Raw genomic sequence first — 18,287 nt, forward strand, 5'->3', positions numbered from 1 at the left:
CTAGGATGTCCTGTCCATCTTGCAGTCACTTATTCTTTGACTCATGTCAGGGCTGGTGGTTTCCATGAAGTCTTGCCTGGTTTGTCAGTTTGGGCTAAGTCTGGCAGGCTCCCATGGCCTCGTTTGCATCCCTTTATCTTAACATTTATCATATTTTGTCCAAATTACCAGTTGCATGTGCTCACCTTCTTCCCAAGACTGTGCAACCCAAAAGGGTAAGTGATTTCCTGGGAAATCTTGAAAGGATGGCAGGTCAAGTCTGAGCTTTTTGGAAATCTTAAATCGGGAAGGTGTTCTAGTGTTGTAGCATGCATGTAAATATGTACAACTGAAGCGTGTATTCAAACAGACAGCAGGGTCATCAGAAACAGATAAAATACGCTCATAGAATAGGATCATGTTAACATGAGAGGGGTATTAAAGATCATCTAATTCACATTCCTTATTCCACATGAGGAAACTGAGGTTTAGGTGAAACTGACCAGATCTCATGGTTGGTAAGTGGCAAAATCACAAGGAACTCAGATATAACTATACCCTAAGTTTCATGTTAGCCATCAGAATTAATTTCTAAAATGGTCAGTTGAAATGTTTCAGTCGCATCTGGACTTGGCTTTTAAGACTCAATAAAACCCATTTAATTGGTTTCTCTTCTCTATTTGTTTCAGGGAATTTGCCTTTTATTAGAATGAGAGATGCAGATCATGGGCGCAGTAGAAACTAAATGTTTTTATTAGGTTATAGTACGAAAATAATAATAGAAGCATTTGCGGCAGTCAACTCATTTCCAAGATCCACCAGAAAATTCTTCACCCCAAGAATCTGGTGAAAGTATTTGAAAGGTACCTAATACTTGAACAGTTTGAAAGATTTTTTTAAAACTTTTAGAAGTTTCTGTTTCCTCATTTTTCCCCCTGCTTTTTAATGAAAACCAACAGGAAAATCTACTCCAACAAACGCAAGCAACTCAATCAGCTCATCTTGGAGAAAAATGAGAGTCAGTGCGGCTCAGACACTGCGTAGTTAGACAGATCTGAGTTTTATCTGTACATTTGACCTTTCCTAACTTGGGAAAACTATTTCTCTTCTCTAAACGGTAATCTCATCTCCTGACAAAAGAGAGCTAATCATTTTTACTTGGCAGGATCCTTGTGAAGATTAAATAGGAATGTAAATTTCTTAGCTCATCTACTAGAACCCAGGGACCACTCACTAAGCAGTAGCTGCCCTTAGAAATAGCAGCAGCAGAACCAGCAAGACAAGTCGTAGAATGTCTAGTCCAGTAGTTAGGACACATCAGGGGCTTAACTCCTAACTATTCCATTTCCAGTCTTTCCCCGTACCTGGTGATGTTTCCCGTACTGCACAGGCCTCTTCTTCAGAGTAGTTATAAAATGAACCCACACATTAGCTGGAGAGTACAATTTACTACTTCACGGAGTTCCTTTTCTGCCTGAAGCCTAAAAATATTCAAAAGGGTCTCTACGATGGAGAGCTAAAATGTATCATATATGACAGGATCCAACCCCAAAAGACCATCTCATATCCCCCAGTCCCCACATGTGGAAACTGTAACCAGACTATGCTGCTCAATCCTGGCCAGAAAAAAAAAAAAAAAAAGCAAGTGATCATTATCTTGCAAATTTATGGATCAGCTTTTCATTAAAGACTCTTTCAAAAATAACAAAGGATTAGGATTATTGACTATGAGACTGTAATAAACGAAGGGCAAGGTAGTTTCAGGGACATTTGACTGTTTGTTGTTCTTCTTTCTCCTCCACTAACGGTTCTGTAAGTCTGCAACATGGACTGATCATTCTCCCTTTCCATTTTGTCCTCATGTGGGACCAGACTTCCCGCGAAACGTGAGCTTAGATTGAAGCAGCATGAAGTGATTTCTCTGCCATGAAAGTATATATAAACCAGTAAGCTGCAATTTGTATTTTTAGTGTAAATTTAAAATGGTTGAATATATTGCTTATGAAATTCTTCTCTCTGGGGCTAAGACTTGGGATATTAAGTTTTAGTTCAGAGTTAGTTTTTACAGCTTCCTCCTAAATGTAACAGTCTACAGTATAATGCAAACACCCACGGATTCTTACACACTTGCTTCCCTCTGGTACCAAGACCTAATATGGGGCATCATCTCTAAGGTAAGTAGTTACTGAACAAAAACAATTGAAATAACCACTTTCCACTAATGAGAGGCAAAAGTTACAGGAGAGATCTGTAAAACATCCGTCAGTCACCCCAGACAAGGTGAAATCACACTTAAATGAACAATATAGCCAGGAAGAAAAAAAGTATTTTTAATATGACTTGGATGAAAAGTCCTCCTACTTTTGGACTAAAGATGATCTGCACTATCAAAGTCCTAAAAGACTCCTACTCAGCTCTCTGATAATGTTATAAGAAAGGACACTCATTGAATTGCACGCCCCCCCCCAAAGGCTATTAAACAGAACAGAGGAATAAAGAGACTAACAGATATCCCAGACTAAACTAACTACTGCTTTTCCATTATTTTTAACCTCTATAATCTAAGTCAATCTTGAACAATTAAAGGTTAATGCCTATTTGGTGGCAAAGTCCAAACTTTTGAGCCCGGCATTCAAGGCCATCCCAATATGGAACCCAGATATTTCCATAACACGTTCAATTCCAAAATATTTACTGAGTGCAAATATATGTGAGGCTTTTACTGGGCTTGGTGGGGAACACAAGAGTCAGAAAGGTGATGCTTCCCTTCTGGAACTTCTTTATACATGTCTGTGTGCTTTACCATTCCTGAATCTGCCTGGATTATTCCCTAAATGGAAAGTTCTTCCGCTTCTCTCTGCTCATCCAAACCTAAGCTTATCTCCAGCTATATTTGTTGTCCAAAGGCACTGTAGCTTCTTTTTATAAACAGCACATTTTTTCTGGTTCCTTAATGACGGACCTGCACGCGTAACCCCCTCAGTTGCTTTGTTTTCTATGTGTTGCTATTATAATCCCAACCACATTACTAGCTCTTGGAGAATATAGTGCAGTCCGTCTTTACAAAAATCCTTCCTGCCATGCCCATATGTTCTGTGCACATAAGAGATAATCAGTACATTGTAACATGAACATGGGAGTGAAACTGAAGATTGGGGGCCCCTGAAGTACAGATGGATCCTGATTAGAAAGGTTTGACTATTGTCGTCAGCAATTCAGTCTACAGAGAACCACTGCTAGAGTACGTACGAAATGGCAGGCAGCGGGCACAAGCGAACAGTCGTAGACAAGCCAAGTAAAGTGAGATCATGAATATAAAAGAAGGAGATGTTGAAAAATAAAAAAATGTTAGTTAAAAAAAAAAGATTAAGTCGGTAACAAGAAAATGAGAAAGAGCTAGGTGGTTATCAACTTTTTGAAGTAAGTTAGAAGCACAGTTATCAGAACTTGAAAAAGAGGAAAGGACCAACTGGGGGAAGGGAGGGAGAAAGTTGATCTCAAATCCAGTCCTGACCTTAAGCAGAAAGAATTTAAAAAGCACTCCAAATTGGCCAGATGCTCTTTAAGTCCCACCAGGCTGAGGTTGGGCTGAATTCACTGGCCTGTAGGCAGCAAGTCAAATGGCCCTTGCTGCCAAGATAGGGTGACTCTGGGATGGGTAACCCAGCCAGGGTCCATACCCCAAGAGCTACATAGTCAGTCCAAACATGGCAGATAGACCTCTACCAGCCAGGGTTTGCTCTGATGTGTTGGAACACGTGAAGCAGACCGACGTGGTACTGAGGAGGCGTGGACTGATTTTGCAGTCCCACTGGGAGCAAACGCAGGCTGCTCTTATCTCGGATCTAATTTTTATGGTAGATGTTAATCTTTTGTGGCCCAGTTTCTCAAACAAGTTGGGGAAGTACTTCTGTGTGATTTAGTAATAGCACAGACAAGTATTTTCCCCCCTACGGTAGATGATATTCAGTCAGAAAATTAGCTAGGGGTAGTGTGTGTGTTTGTGTGTGTGTGTGTGTTTGTGTGTGTGTGTACGCACAGTGGTTATATGCATTGTCCTGACATTTCTTTAGAGAAGAAGCCAGCCCAATGAGAGACCTCTTGGCCAGGACTAGGTTCCTCAGTAAAGGGAGGCAAGCTCTTCAGGCTTCCTAGCTTAAGCAACTCTGAGAAGCAGGTTGAGCTCCCTTTATGGAGTATTAGGGGATGGAGTTATACAAGAATCTTGACATTTCACTCTCCTGCCCCATCAGGACAATCCATCACTTGGAGAGTTCAATGGAAATTGTTTTCCACCAACATTAAAAGTTATTTGGGAGCTTTTAAGACACAGCAAATATATTTCTTTAAGAGAAGTTTATTTGCTTGTTTAAGAGAGCGGCACTTTATATATAGTGCTGATATAAACTGGTGCACAGGCTCCTCTAAAACTGTTTATATCCACAGTAAAATACATTTTTGTGATACTCATACAACAGAGTTAGTCTGGAGCCAAGGGCTTGGTGAACTCGGCTTATCTCCCAGCCCGTGGCTATTACTCAGTCCTCATGGGCCTCCAGGTTGCTAATCCTGGCTTCGGACCCCAGCCTAATGGTTCCATAGAAACTGCTTTGCCTATCACTTCCTCTAAGATCCCTGGAAACACCGTCTTAGGCTGACTCCATAGTCAGACCCATAAGCCCCTGGCACAATTCGGATTTACCTCCGTCTTTTCTTTTAATATGTACAATTTCCCATCTTTTTATGCCTGATATATACATATACTCTAGTATTTGGATTCCTTCTTGGGCAAAGACATCTCATTATAGAGATAATATATTTCTATAACAATTTTATTCCTTTAAAAGATTTGACAGAGAGAGATCACAAGTAGGCAGAGAGGCAGGCAGAGAGAGAGAGAGAGAGAGGAGGAAGCAGGCTCCCTGCTGAGCACAGAGCCCAATGCGGGACTCAATCCTAGGACCCTGAGATCATGACCTGAGCCCAAGGCAGCGGCTCAACCCACTGAGCCACCCAGGCTCCCCGATGGTGTGGTTCTTAATTGATACTTGTTACATTCTAATTGACTTAAAGGTGACTGATTTCAATTATATGGCAGTACAATAAGACAGTTAAAAAACTGCCAACTAGAAATCACCTGGACCAACTTCTTCAGCTACAGATGCAAAAATTCACGGAAAGAAAGGGACCCGCCAAGGGTGGAGCGACTGGAATTTAAATCCCCTAATCCTTGAGCAAATATCTAGAGGAGTGTCATGTGGAGAAACAGGAGTTTTATTTATTTATTTATTTATTTATTTATTTGGGAACCCAGAAGTCAGACTAGAACCAGTGACTAGAAGTTACAAGGAAGCAGAAACAAATTCTGGCTACCGAGAACAAAGAATTAATCATTAGAATCAGAATGAGCTTCTCAAGAAGTAGTCAGTTTTCTGTTAATAGACTAGGAGATGCATTTGAACAGAAGTGTTCAAATGAGGTGACCACTTGTCAGGGATATAAGAAGGGATTTCTGGGCTGGAACTGTAAATTTGGTGATGTCTCTCCTTTATTCCAGTTCTGGGAATCTAAGTGTGGCAGTGCAATGCACTGTAGTGCAGTGGGCTTGAACGAATAATGGCTTTCACATCCCAAAGTATAAGTCACTGTAGCCCTTAAACTCCACACCAGGTTACACTATAGCTTCCCTGTGCTGCCTTGAATAAGCTGTGTATCTTCACGTCAATCTTCCCTTCCCATCAGGAAAAAGGATGCAGGGAGGGGAAAGGGAATGAAAGAAGCTCCACAGACTTCAGAGAGTGTGAATCCAAGGGTAAACAGAATTTTTATGAGAAAATAATATTAATGTTACTAATAATGTTAATATTAAGTGGTATATTTTTAAGGGGAAAAAAAGGAAAAGTTGTGGTCTCTCTTATTTGTCTACAACCAGAGAGCTTAAGTTGACAATAATAGAGCTAACCTGAGGTATAAAGTGTAGAAGCAATCAGAAGCTCACCCAAAAATAAAGCTTTCAGGAGGGTAAAGTCTGTGTTGGCTGGGATCCAATTCACAATTCAGTACAAATCTATAAAACTCTTCTAAGCAAATCTGGGACTCTAAGAGCAATAGTTCGAAAAGGGATTGTTCTTGGTGCACGTATCTATTTCCAATCAAATCAATGCAAGTTTTAATACATGGAGGACAGACAACACATCACCACGGTTTTAGCCCAGGGTCCAGAAGTCTGGCCGATGATAATCACTTTCAGAGCTCATATCCCACTATTCTCTGCATCAAAATGAGGTGCAGCCTCCCTCTGATCCTTGGGAATTAAAAGAAGTCTTAGGAAAATGTTTTCTTACCCTATATTCTACAAAACAGAGAAAAAAATAAAATATTTCTTTAGAGATCCCAGGTGTGAGAGAGAGAAGAAATAGGATAGAAAGAATATGAAGAAGGCAAGCCACAACTGTTATTGCTGGGCGAAGAGAAGAGGAGCTGCTGAAAGGCAACTGGGAATTACTACCAGAGAGAATGTCCCTATAAGAAAAAGAAAAGTTCAAGGGACCTGAAAACTGGATGCAACAAGTGGCACAAATATCCTCTCAAAGGTACTGGTCTCCTCTTTCATTTCTCTGGAAAAAAAAAACAAAAAAAACACCTAAGCGGAAGCTATTGTGCCCAGGTCACCTTTCCTATAAGGAGCACACACTCCGTGTACAGGCTTGGAATTGGAAGAGACCTTAGAGGTAATGGAATCCAGAATCTCTCTTTTGAGAGATAAGGAGGCATTAGTCACTCGTTTGCCATCCTTTAGTAAAAGAGCCTTAATCCAAACCTCCCAACAACTGGGCCAGTGCCCTTCCCACTCTGGTTTGCAACCTTGAAATTAGGAGAGTTGGAGGAAGCATCACACTCTTGCCGGAGGATGACGAGGAGAGGGGAAATGCCATGGGAGGAGTCCATACAGCTGTTCATCATTCTTAATACGGGGTGACAGATGACTAATTGAGTCCTCTCTCCCTTCCATGTCCCACAGAGGGGCTAGCGCATTTTGGGTGCTCAGTACACAGTAAGCCATCAACTGCTTCAAAGTATAACAAGACCTTACACATGTTTCCTAAGCCCCCAGCACCAATGAATTTGTAGTTTTATAAATATCATGGTGAACAAGAAATGCTGTCTTGTCATATTCAAGCCAAATAACAGCTGGACTTTAAAAATAAAATTTTGAAGGCATTTGCCTTTTATATTTTTAATTTCTGTTTTCCTGGCTTATGGTTTTGTCATTTGATTTTGATGAGTGTTTAATACACATGCACAGCTGCCTCTTTGGGTGACCTTTCCCTTGCTGCCTCCATGTTCAGAGCTGCGAAGCAGGTCCGCAAGTTGCTTACTAAGTGATATTGGCATTTTCACGACTGGCAGATATTTTCCTGGGAAGCCCAGCTGGAACGGGCCCTCATCTCCTAAGCTGACGTACTTCAGTGTCTTCAGAAGCCTCACAGGAGGACGGGGCACAAGTGGGAGGACAGCCCAGCCCTTTAAGATGACTCTTGTGCCTTATTCACAATAGCCAAGACATGGAGACAACCTAAGTGTACACTGATGGATGAGTGTGTGTGTGTGTGTACGATCACATTTTCTTTAACTCTTTAACTCTGTACATATCTACACACACACACACACACAGAAACTCTTGAAGGAGTTTCATAGATGCATATTATTCATCCACAAACAAGAAGACAGTCCTGCCATTTGTGACAACATGGGTGGGCCCTGAAGACATTATGCAAAGTGAAATAAGTCAGACCAAGAAACACTGTACGGTCTCACTTACATGTGGAATCTAAAAATGGCAAACTCAGAAACAGAGTAGAATGGTGATTTCTAGGGTTGAGGGGGAGGGGGGAAAAGGGAGAGAAGTTAGTCAAAGAGTATATAACCATCCAGTTTTAAGATGGATACACTGTGGGGTGCTAAGGTACGGCATGGGGACTAAAATGAACAATGCTGCATTATATACTTGAAAGTTGCTAAGAAGGTAGATCTTAAATTTTCTCATAAAAAAAGAGGAGATTATGTAAGGTGATAGAGGTATTAACTAACTTTATTGTGGTAATCATCTCCTAATATGTCTGGGTACCAAACCATCACATCGTACACTTGAAAATTATGCTGTTATATATCAATTCTATCTCAGTAAAGCTGAGGAAAACATTTTAATTGCCGTGCCAAACCAGAGGAAACATGGAGATGATCACGGGTGGACTGAGAAGAGGTGATGTGCCAGGCTAAAGCTGCAGGACTCACCGGCCAACTGAGCTGACCTAAGTAGCTTTCACTCTGAATCTCTTGGGGCACAACGAAGTCTTGATCTTTTTAGGACTTTTCTCAGTGGTAACTATGCCTGCCTGTCTGTAGATATTTCCCTTTCAAATTTCTGTCTTCCTTCACTAGACTTTAAACTCCAAGAGGTCAGGAACATATCTGTTTTGCTTCCCTTGGTTTATCTAGTGTCTAGTTCTGGCACATGATTGACACTTCAGTAATGTTTTATTTTGTTCTTTTTTATTTAGACCATAAGCTGACGGAAGGAGTTTATAAGTCATAGTTATTCTTTTACTGCAGTCCCTGCCTACTCTTCCTGTTAAGGGAAATGCGAAGGAGCGAAGTAGAGAGAAGTATCATGTGTACCTGCTATCTGCTCTGACTTTAATAGGAACTGTAACCCCAGCAGGCTTTGCAATCAGCTCTTACTTGAGCAGACGCCAGGAAATATCCCGAAGTCAGCAGAAGGCTGCTGCCCATTCCAGCCGTCCTCACAAAGGCAGGGCGCTTCTGTCCATCGGAGAGCCAGTAACTTGACTCCATTCATGAACTCACAGTCCCCCAAAGCACATGAGGTCTCAATGGCAACTCTGGGCAAGCTTCTGAAGGGAGGTTTTCACACGCTCCTTAAGCTCCTGGGCCACTACAGCCCTTCTACTATTACACTCACCAGGCACTGCTGCTCTGTGTGACCGAGTAACACGAGAGCTGGGGTACGGCATGACTTGCTATATTTAGGGAGAGGAAATGGGTCATATTGAGGAAGGTCACAAGGAGTTTGTTCAGAGAAGTGAAGGTACCATGTATTTATCTGTGTTTACATGGCCTGCAGTAAAGTACGGGGCTCAGGAGCCTGGGTTCTCAACTCTCAGCTCTACCCTACGTGACTTGTGGCAAGTTACTTGATTTCTCTCACCTTTAATATTCTCATCTGGAAAGTGGAGAAGAAATAATAACTTCACAGAGTTGTGGAAGGTTTATGTGAAGAAATAGGTGTAAAACCTTAGCACAGTCTCTGGCAGGTAAGGGCTTCAAAAATATTTGCTAATGAACAAACAACAGGAACAGAAACCAAAGTAGCCAGGAAACTGGTCTGAATCCTGATGATCTGGGTATTGAACGGAACTTCCAAAAATATTTCTATGTGATATGTTTCCCTACAGTTAAGGTTTTCATTTTCTCCTTTCACAATGGTTAGTCACTCTGATCATGCTTTTTAATTTACCGAGCCCACGGTATCATTACCTAAAACATTAGCATTATTGAGAGGGGACTGACCATGTGTAGAGCCATTATACAGTTAAGAAACCCAATGAAGAAGGAAGGATGACAGATTAAGAGAACTTCTGGAACACGGATAAGGTGATAGAACCCTATACCTCCTAGTCTATGGAAAAATGAACAGACTGAAACCTCCAAAGTGATGAAAAATATTTCACGGTGTTCAGTCAAACACTTGGGTACTCTGTGGTATGACCTTGCAACAGAATTGAGACAGCCCAGACCTGAATAACTGGTCCCCGAGACCAAGGAACCTCAATCCTCATGAAAAAAAAACCTGTATTTCTAACCACCTATAAAATATCAGTTGTGCTCTTGGTACCCATTCTTCACAAAAGTCAGTGGGTGTATATCCGGTTTTGAGTCCTCTTTATCCCTCCCTTCCTCCTCCTCCTTTTCTCTTCTTCTTCCCTGTCCTTCCCCCAGACCCCACACATGTACCAATCAGAATTTAACACCTTGTCCCCAAAACTATCATTAAACAGCAGTCTCTCCTATTTGGTATTTTAAAAATCTGCCTTCTGGAAACTCCGAAGTGCTTCCTAATTTTTTTTTTTTTAAGACTTTATTTATTTATTTGACAGACAGCGATCACACGTAGGTAGAGAGGCAGGCAGAGAGAGAGGTGTGTGTGTGGGGGAGCAGGTTCCCTGCTGAGCAGAGGGCCCGATGCAGGGCTTGATCCCAGGACCCTGAGATCATGACCTGAGCCAAAGGCAGAGGCTTTAACCCACTGAGCCAGCCAGGCGCCCCTGCTTCCTAATGTTTGACGCTGTCCATCTTTTAGCGCTCATGCCACGGACTGCTGAACTGCTGAGATGGCCCCAAGCTTTCCACAGAAGTCAGGCCCAGTTCAGATGTGGCTATGAAATGTCTCCGAGTGTTTTCAGGGGATTAGGGTCCTGGAAGAAATTCTGCCAGTGAAGAGGATAATGGTAAGATTCTTCTCGAGCTAAAGAACTTCAGCTGGGACCCAAGTTGGTTGAAGTATTGTGTTACTCAGAAGAGAACAAATTAATCTTCCCTGACTGGTGGGAGGGACTCTGCCAAAGGAACAGCTAACGGGAAAACCAGTCCCTACTCTGTGAGGACACAGTAAATAACCAGGCAACATTACTTACTGAAGTGCTGACCTAACTCATAAATTGCACCCAGCCTCTGGGGAGCAATTTCTGCTGATTTGCTGCTTGTGCATTTAAAACAAACAAACAAAAAGGGAAGACAAGTGGACAGGCATTGATAGGGCTGTGGGTAAACCCACTGAGAGTGAAGCTGGTCTTTCCACGCAGACTTTCCAAAGATTTTAGTAACGCTTAGTGCTCAGGCACACGCTGGGCCTTGCCCAAGCAATTAATTTTATGCAGGATCTGCTGCAAACCATCACGGAGTTTCCAAAATGGTTTGGCTGCACCTGGGACTCACTTGATTTAGGGTTAAAAAAAAAATATCCTCCTTTGTCTGTTAGTCCTTTTTTAGCAAGAATTCAGGGACACGGATGATGACACACAGGATTCTGTTACTCACTGGAAGGCAGAGGGTCCTTTTATTAAGCAACTGGAAAGTGGCACCTTCAAGTCCATGAACAGCTGTATGTTCAGTAATATAGAATCTAGCTACCTCTTAACGTTCTCAGCTCTAATATATAACGGAGGCTAGCATTTCTTCTGCTTTGCCAAACAAATCCAGCCGGTAGTCTCAGGAAAGACCGCAGAAGGTCCTAGAGCTGACTCCGTTGCACTGTCACAACCTCCCAGAGCAGCAGCAAAGAGCTAGGGCAAAGCTACTCACCCTCTGCATCTTCCGGCCGCGTAAGATCGATGACACCTGGGCCCAGCTTCCCATCTTCACTCGACTTTCCTGTTAACTGGGGCCCCAGATTCTCAAAGCGTGTTCTTTCCTAGAGGAAAGAATAATCAGAGGCTTATTCTAGCTTCCGAAGCAGCCACTTTTTCCTTCCAGTTTCTATCTCGCTTTTGTGGGCAAGACTTGGATTTACAAACATTGTTTCTGACCAACAGTGGGTTCAGAAAGGCTCTCAGGAAGGTTCCGCTAAAGCCTGATGGCGGCACCCATAGCGCTGGCCGCGTCTAACACGAAGTACCTGCAAGGAAAGGAAACCAGTGTCAGGAAGCCCGCCGGGCAGCACTGCACATCTTCTCTCACTGGGATTTGCTCCAGGAGTCTAAGAGGAACACAAGGGAAAGGTTTGAGCCTGAAGTGCAAAACGTGAAAGAACAATCCCCGCTAAAATCTACCGCTAGTTCACGGGAGAGGAATTTTCTCAATTAGAGATCACAGTTCGCCTTGGTGTTCTTGTGAAAATACCAATCAGAATTTTAGGCAAGAGGATTTCAAAAACAAATGTTTCAAAGCAGCCAGAGGAGATGATGGCACGGATGCTCTTATTCTGCTTGGGAGCTGCCACTGGAACTTGCCCAGGAAGTAAAAAGGAGATTACTCCTCGCCCAGCCATTGAGTGAGGAAAGTGAAAATCTCCTGCCGCTATAGGAGGGAAACTCAAGGATGCAATGCTTGTGAACCAGCTCTTCTAGGAGAAGGAGCCTGAAATAGCACATGGAACTCTTCCTCTGCAGCTCTCTGGATCAGTAGCCAAGGGCTCACTGACCGACACTAAGATGGTGTTCTTGTCTGCAAAAACACAGCGCGTGTCCCCTTCTCGCCTCCTCGCTACTCTCCAGACTCAAACTTGGCTTTGTGTGGTGCTTATGAATGAATGAAACCTTGTTGTTCATTACTATGAAACAATATTAAATGTCATGTCAGCTTGAATTTACAGACATGAAATAGCAGCTTCCAGCTCCGGGAATGGTTTCTGCATGTTATACTTAATGCATTATGCAGCAGGAGAGTGCTGATTGCTGTTCGGTCTATTGTTCAATGACCTAGTTCTGTACTGAGCATGTTCGGCATTAGACGGAAACACTCTGTGAGTGTTCTCTTCTGTAAGATGTTTAGAAACTTGGAAATATTCTTAAAGAGCAAACATACAATTACTTGATAGAGGCTGTGTCTCATTTGTACAGTCCCACTACATTTGTGCTTTCTAATATGATTATTTTTGAATATCATTATATTTCTATAATTAATTCCCATCAGTCAAATTGTGCAGGAAGTCTTCCAGTTCCTCCTTCATCATGGAATATGTGGAAATCTGCGTTGGAAGAAAACACAGCATAAACCTTGCTTTCATCTAGCACCATGTCTAGGAAAGGTTTGCAACAAAATCATAATCATGAATTTCCCCAACTGGGTAATACTAACCAGTTACAATAGTGGGCTATGGGCAAACCTCTGAAATACGACACTTATAAAAAACAGAATGAAAATAAAAAGCAAATTAGGCATGGTTCCCCAATATCTTCTGATGTGAAAACACCACTGCACAAGAACAAATTAACCCAGATGCAGGCCACAACAGAAAGCAACCACAAGCCATGTGGGAGTTTCACACATTGTTGGGGGGGGGGGGGAGGACAGCTGCTTTTAATCAGCCAATTTCTATTTTGGAGTAGCACTTTTGGTTGTCATGATGTAAAGAAAAAGAATTAAAGTGAAGATGAGTAGTACCAGGGAAAGCAAAATATTCAACCTTTGTTTTATCACATTGTTTCGCATTTCAAATATTTGCATGTGAATGCTTTCCCTATGTTACATGCAAAAGGAGTTTTGATGTGACACCTGCAATCTTCTTGGAAGAACAACCTTTAGCTGTATTTTCATGGGGGGAAAAACAACTTTCTCTGAAAATCAACAGACCGTGCTACCTATCAATATGCATATTTCAAGTATCTTTCTAGTCATTCATTCTCTTTGATTTTACCGGAAAATATTCTCGGTAAAAAAAAATAAAGTTCCTGAAAGAATATCAATATTTTGACAGGGAAGGAGAAGAGGGAAAATTACATGCCATGGTTTGTAAAATCCTAAGACAACAAAGCTTACATGATGATAATATCTTTTCTTTTATAAAAAATGAAGTGCACTCACAATTCAGTATTATCAGCTTGTTTTTAATCATAACAAAAAACATTCAGAACATTCAACAACACATTCACAGTGTCTTTGAAGTCATACATTTTTCTGACTTCATTGAAAAAAAACATTCTTCTGCAGAGACACTTTCCTTATAAAATATCAATATTTTGACAGAGTAGAAGTCAAGGAAGAATATCCCATGAAACACTTGTTAAACAAGCAGAAAATAAATCAATGATAAAAATTGTTTTGGGCAGTGGGCTGCCTTTTATATTTGGTAATATTAAGCACTTGTGTTTGAGATTAAAGAAGGACCCTGCAAAGCCATGCCCTTTCATATACATTTCTACCTAGTCTCCCAGAAGATTTCCTTCTTCAAAGAATAGCTCAGAATATTTATTTGCCAGCCACATAACCATAAGATAAGAGGGCCTGATGTCTACAAGTTAGCTCCAGGCAGCTGGGCTAAGCTTGGGAGGTGCGATGTGAGCCTGGCAGATACAGGACACGGACATGAGCACAGATTCGTTCAGAGATCCTTCGGCTACAAGAGGCTTCAACTTCTGGCCAGTAAGTGCCAATGGGTATACCCCTATATCCACCAAATACAGCGGGAGGCAAATTCTTCGCTCCAGATTTTTCCACTCACTTGAACCAGCTCTCACAATGCACACGTCTCCAGAGTAAGATATTTTGGAGATGTAAGCAAAGTAGCTCGATGTTAATTGAATCTCAACCCCCCCAGGAACATTCCCCAATCTTCATGTTGACGGCACAAGGTGCATTTTACATGCAGTGATGTGATCAGACGCTTACTTATGCATTGTCAGTCACAAAACATGCAGGCAACATAAAAGTTATTGAAAAAAATTAAAGTCTGAAAGTCAGCTCTGCTGTGTTGTAGGACTGTTGGCTCTCTAAGTGCTTTGAAATTATGATGTATGAGATAGATGTTGCATATTAAGTAAAGATATTGAAATGATAAAGCCCCCTTTAGTGAGAGCTGATGAATGTTCAATGCTACAAGCCACAAGACGCTGGCATCCATCATCTTCACATATTATCAGAGTCAATGACGGGGCAGCCTCACTGATGACAGATAGACTGCTGCATTATTATCCCTTATTTCCAGAGTCACTGAACAAACCATTCAACTCCTCGGGCATTATTTTTAACTTTGCATTAAATTAGCAACTTCTCCCTCTCTACCATGGCAAGATTGATCAATTTTGGTTTTGCATCGGTGGAGAAAGAGAATGGGTTTGGGGTGACTAAAAGAACAGAGCCTTGCTTCCATCTAAGAAAAAAAAATCCACTTCCTCTTACTGGCAACAAATGTAAAATTGTGATATGGGAAAGAACAGCAATGAAACAGTAAGCACACAATAATGGCTTTTCTTTGCACTTAGATAAAAGCTGAATTTTTGATGTGCACAGTATATTTTAATAAAATTTTATATACTATGTTTTATACACTTATTGGCTATTCCATAATAATGTGTGTGCTAACAGTAAAATTGCTCTTAAATTTATGTGTGTTATTTATACGTTCCCCCGTAACAATGCTTTTTGTTGTAAAAAATATTCTGTTTATTAATGTAACTTTACAACCACTGCATCCAAGATCCGTGGTAAATTAATGACATTTTTATTATTTTATAGTGTCATTAAATTTTTACTGATCACTCCATCAAACAGAGGCAGTAAAGGCCATAATGTAAACTGGGACACTTAGATCAGGCAGCAGGAAGACATTCCATATAGTCTGAAGAAAACTGCTAGCAATAAATGATATTTATACCATCTTTAAGCATGTTAGAATACTTGGATAAGTTTGGCAAAACTGTTTCAGTAGTAGAGTGGATTGTGTACTTAAATAACAGTTTGCTTGCCAGCAAGACAAGCCTTTTTCAAACCATCTGTGAGATGACTGATCACAGCCATCTCCTGGAAAACACCACATGAACTGTGGGATGTGCTGGGCACCTCCCCACCCCCGTCAGGATTACTGACACTGACCAGCCTACAGCAGACCTCGACTCACTTCAACAAGGTCCCCCTTTCTGCAAACTCAAGTGGAGATCGGTAAATACCGAGAGAAGCTTTTTCTCGTTTGCTTTACAAACAAATATATTTCATTTGACAACTAGACATGGAGGGACAATGATGTGATATATTTTATTCCAATGGTCTATAGATGAGGGGCACTTTACCAACCTTTCTTCAAAGCTTCTTTCTAAGAATGTCAAGGGGTCATACACAGCAGCCACAGAACATACACTGAAGGGGCCATTACCTACATTACCTACACTGCAGTGAAAATGGACAAAAAATAATTCTCTTTCACATATCAAATATCAAATATTTTATATTAGTATACTCTATGCTGATTTTCAGTCTGCTTATAGAATATTTGCATATATGTTTTATGCAAATATTTTACAATATTTTATATATATGTATACATATCAAATATACATAATAGCAACTAGGTAAAAGTAATTAAAAAACTTTTTGCTCACAAATTTAGAATCACCTATCTCCTATGTGGGGATGTGGGCATGAGTCTTTTTTAAGTAAATAAGAATTTTGTTGTTATATCCTAAAATACATACTGAAATATCGAAGACTTCTTTCAAATATGTAATAATAAGGAGTTTTGAAGGGAAACTTAATACTGCAAAGCCTGCAGCCACATTCGTGCGTGTTCCTGAAGCAGAGTTCTCTGAGAGTGAGAACAAAAACTCGCATTATGAACAGGAATTCTCTAAGGCTGGCACCGTGTCCTGAGATAGTATCTCTCCTCCAAGTTTCCGGCTTTCCCCCAGAAGAATCTTGTCACTTCATCCCAGCTCCCAGCCTTCGTTTCTCTCCGACCCAGGAAAACTTCCCCCAACAGAAAGCGAAGAAGCAGCTTTCTCCTGACGCAGCCTGCCTTCCTGTCCTCTCTTTCCAGCACTAGGATTCGCCTCCCTGCTTTCCCAGTCCTTCCGTGCTCAGCCCCTTATCCAGGCTTGCTGACTTCTTTCACAGAGCCCCTGGCCCTGGTCCCTCCTCTCCCGCCCTACCCCTCATCAGAAACTGCCCCTGCACTCAGACACACATTCGCAGATCGCGGCCACCACATCCTCTCTGGACTGCCTGACCGTGGTGCTGCCCTCCAGGTCCATCGATGCACACTCCTCACTGGGTCCCACTTCATCGCTCTGGTTTCAAACCTTCCACACCCTCCTGCTTTCTGTTGCGTCCCACTGGCACTCTTCTACCTGGCTTTCAAGCCCTTCAGACACTGTGCCCCTAAAATTCCATTTCCTACAACTCTCCCACCATACATCCTCTGCTCGGGGTGGACGGCATCCTACTCGCCTTCCCATAATAACACCACGATCACACCTGCTTATTCTTCCTCACCTCCCTGCCGCTACGATAACCTTCCTACTCTCTTCCTCCTTGCCAAATTCTACTCATATTGAAAAACCCAAGCTGTCTGTGAACTTTATCACCTCTCTGAGCTACCTGCTTTCTGATAGAAAAAATTCTTAGTCTCCCTATATCATGGGCCCCAGTTATAGACTATTTTTTTTTTTTTAAAATCGAACTTTGGTTCATCTGCACATCCAAGCCTCCCCCTGAAACATCAGAAGATTTTTCAAGCCAAAAGTTTGTTTTACACCTTTTCTATATATTATACACAGCATTTAGTAGTAGTTGCCTATAAATCCTTGCAGGTTTTACAAGGCCACATAATTGATTTACCTACATTAAACAAACAAACAAACAAACAAACAAGAACCCTGTACAAACAAGTGTCCCAAAGAAGCAGGAACTACCAATTTTCTAGTATTTCAAGTTTGTGATAGAGATGTTTAGACTCGACACTCCACTTGTGATGATGTCTCTTTGGGCAATATACATAATAATAATCAAAACAAGGAAATAAAAAAACTTAAATATTTTTTAAAAAAAGACAGATAAGCAATATTAAGGGGACACAATAGAATTTATAACTTATGAAAAAAGAGGTTTTTGGGTTTGACTTAGCATTTCTGCAGTTTAGCACTTGAGTCTTTCAAAATAAAAAGGGTCTCTCTCTCCCTCCCTCTCTCTCTTTTAAGCAGGACAATGCTAAGTATAATGTTGAGAGAGAGTCTGTATCTTACTCTGAAAGACTCGCTCTAATTCCTTGCTCTGGACATATCTTGCTATGATGTGATTCCCAAGAAATACTACTTAAGCACACATATGGCTTCCTTTGTATTGATTTGACAAGCTCTATCACTTTATTAGCCTTTATTTAATATCCTTTATAATATGTTTAGTAATTTGGTGAAGGATCAGAAATGTAGGCTTTACACTAGAAAGTAACCACATGTACTTTTAAAAAGATGATTCTTGTTTGGAAGCAGTTACCTCGGAGGCACTGGGATTTACTTTCATAGTGGTATTTGGACGTTTGCAGAGACAGTAATCATGGTAATAAAGACTCTAGCTGGGAGAAATGAGGGTTATTATTGAATCTCATTGTTAAATGACATTTTGTCAGCTAAAACTATTAATTTGTCTAGCTTTTAATACACCCTTAACACCAAAATTGTGCTAGGACTCATGAATTAGTTAAGACCTAAGTTTTTCAACTATGTTTGCCCCCATAGCATAAATACATGCATTGAAGTGGAGGTAGGAAAGAGGATCACTCATGATCACGTACTATGTACAAG

General features: G+C 41.2%; 1 protein-coding gene across 23 annotated transcripts in view; it reads right to left on the bottom strand.

Annotated features, from left to right (window-relative positions):
• Positions 1-18,287, bottom strand: part of SOX6 (SRY-box transcription factor 6) — a 686,491-nt gene that overhangs the window by 34,839 nt on the left and 633,365 nt on the right. For all 23 annotated transcript variants that reach the window (XM_082747252.1, XM_082747265.1, XM_082747253.1 and 20 more), the window contains one exon: positions 11,362-11,470. In XM_082747252.1, the coding sequence (XP_082603378.1) occupies positions 11,362-11,470 (109 nt within the window). The remainder of the gene's footprint in view (positions 1-11,361; positions 11,471-18,287) is intronic.

Source organism: Mustela nivalis (assembly GCF_964662115.1).
Source record: "Mustela nivalis genome assembly, chromosome: 9".
Lineage (NCBI taxonomy): Eukaryota > Metazoa > Chordata > Mammalia > Carnivora > Mustelidae > Mustela > Mustela nivalis.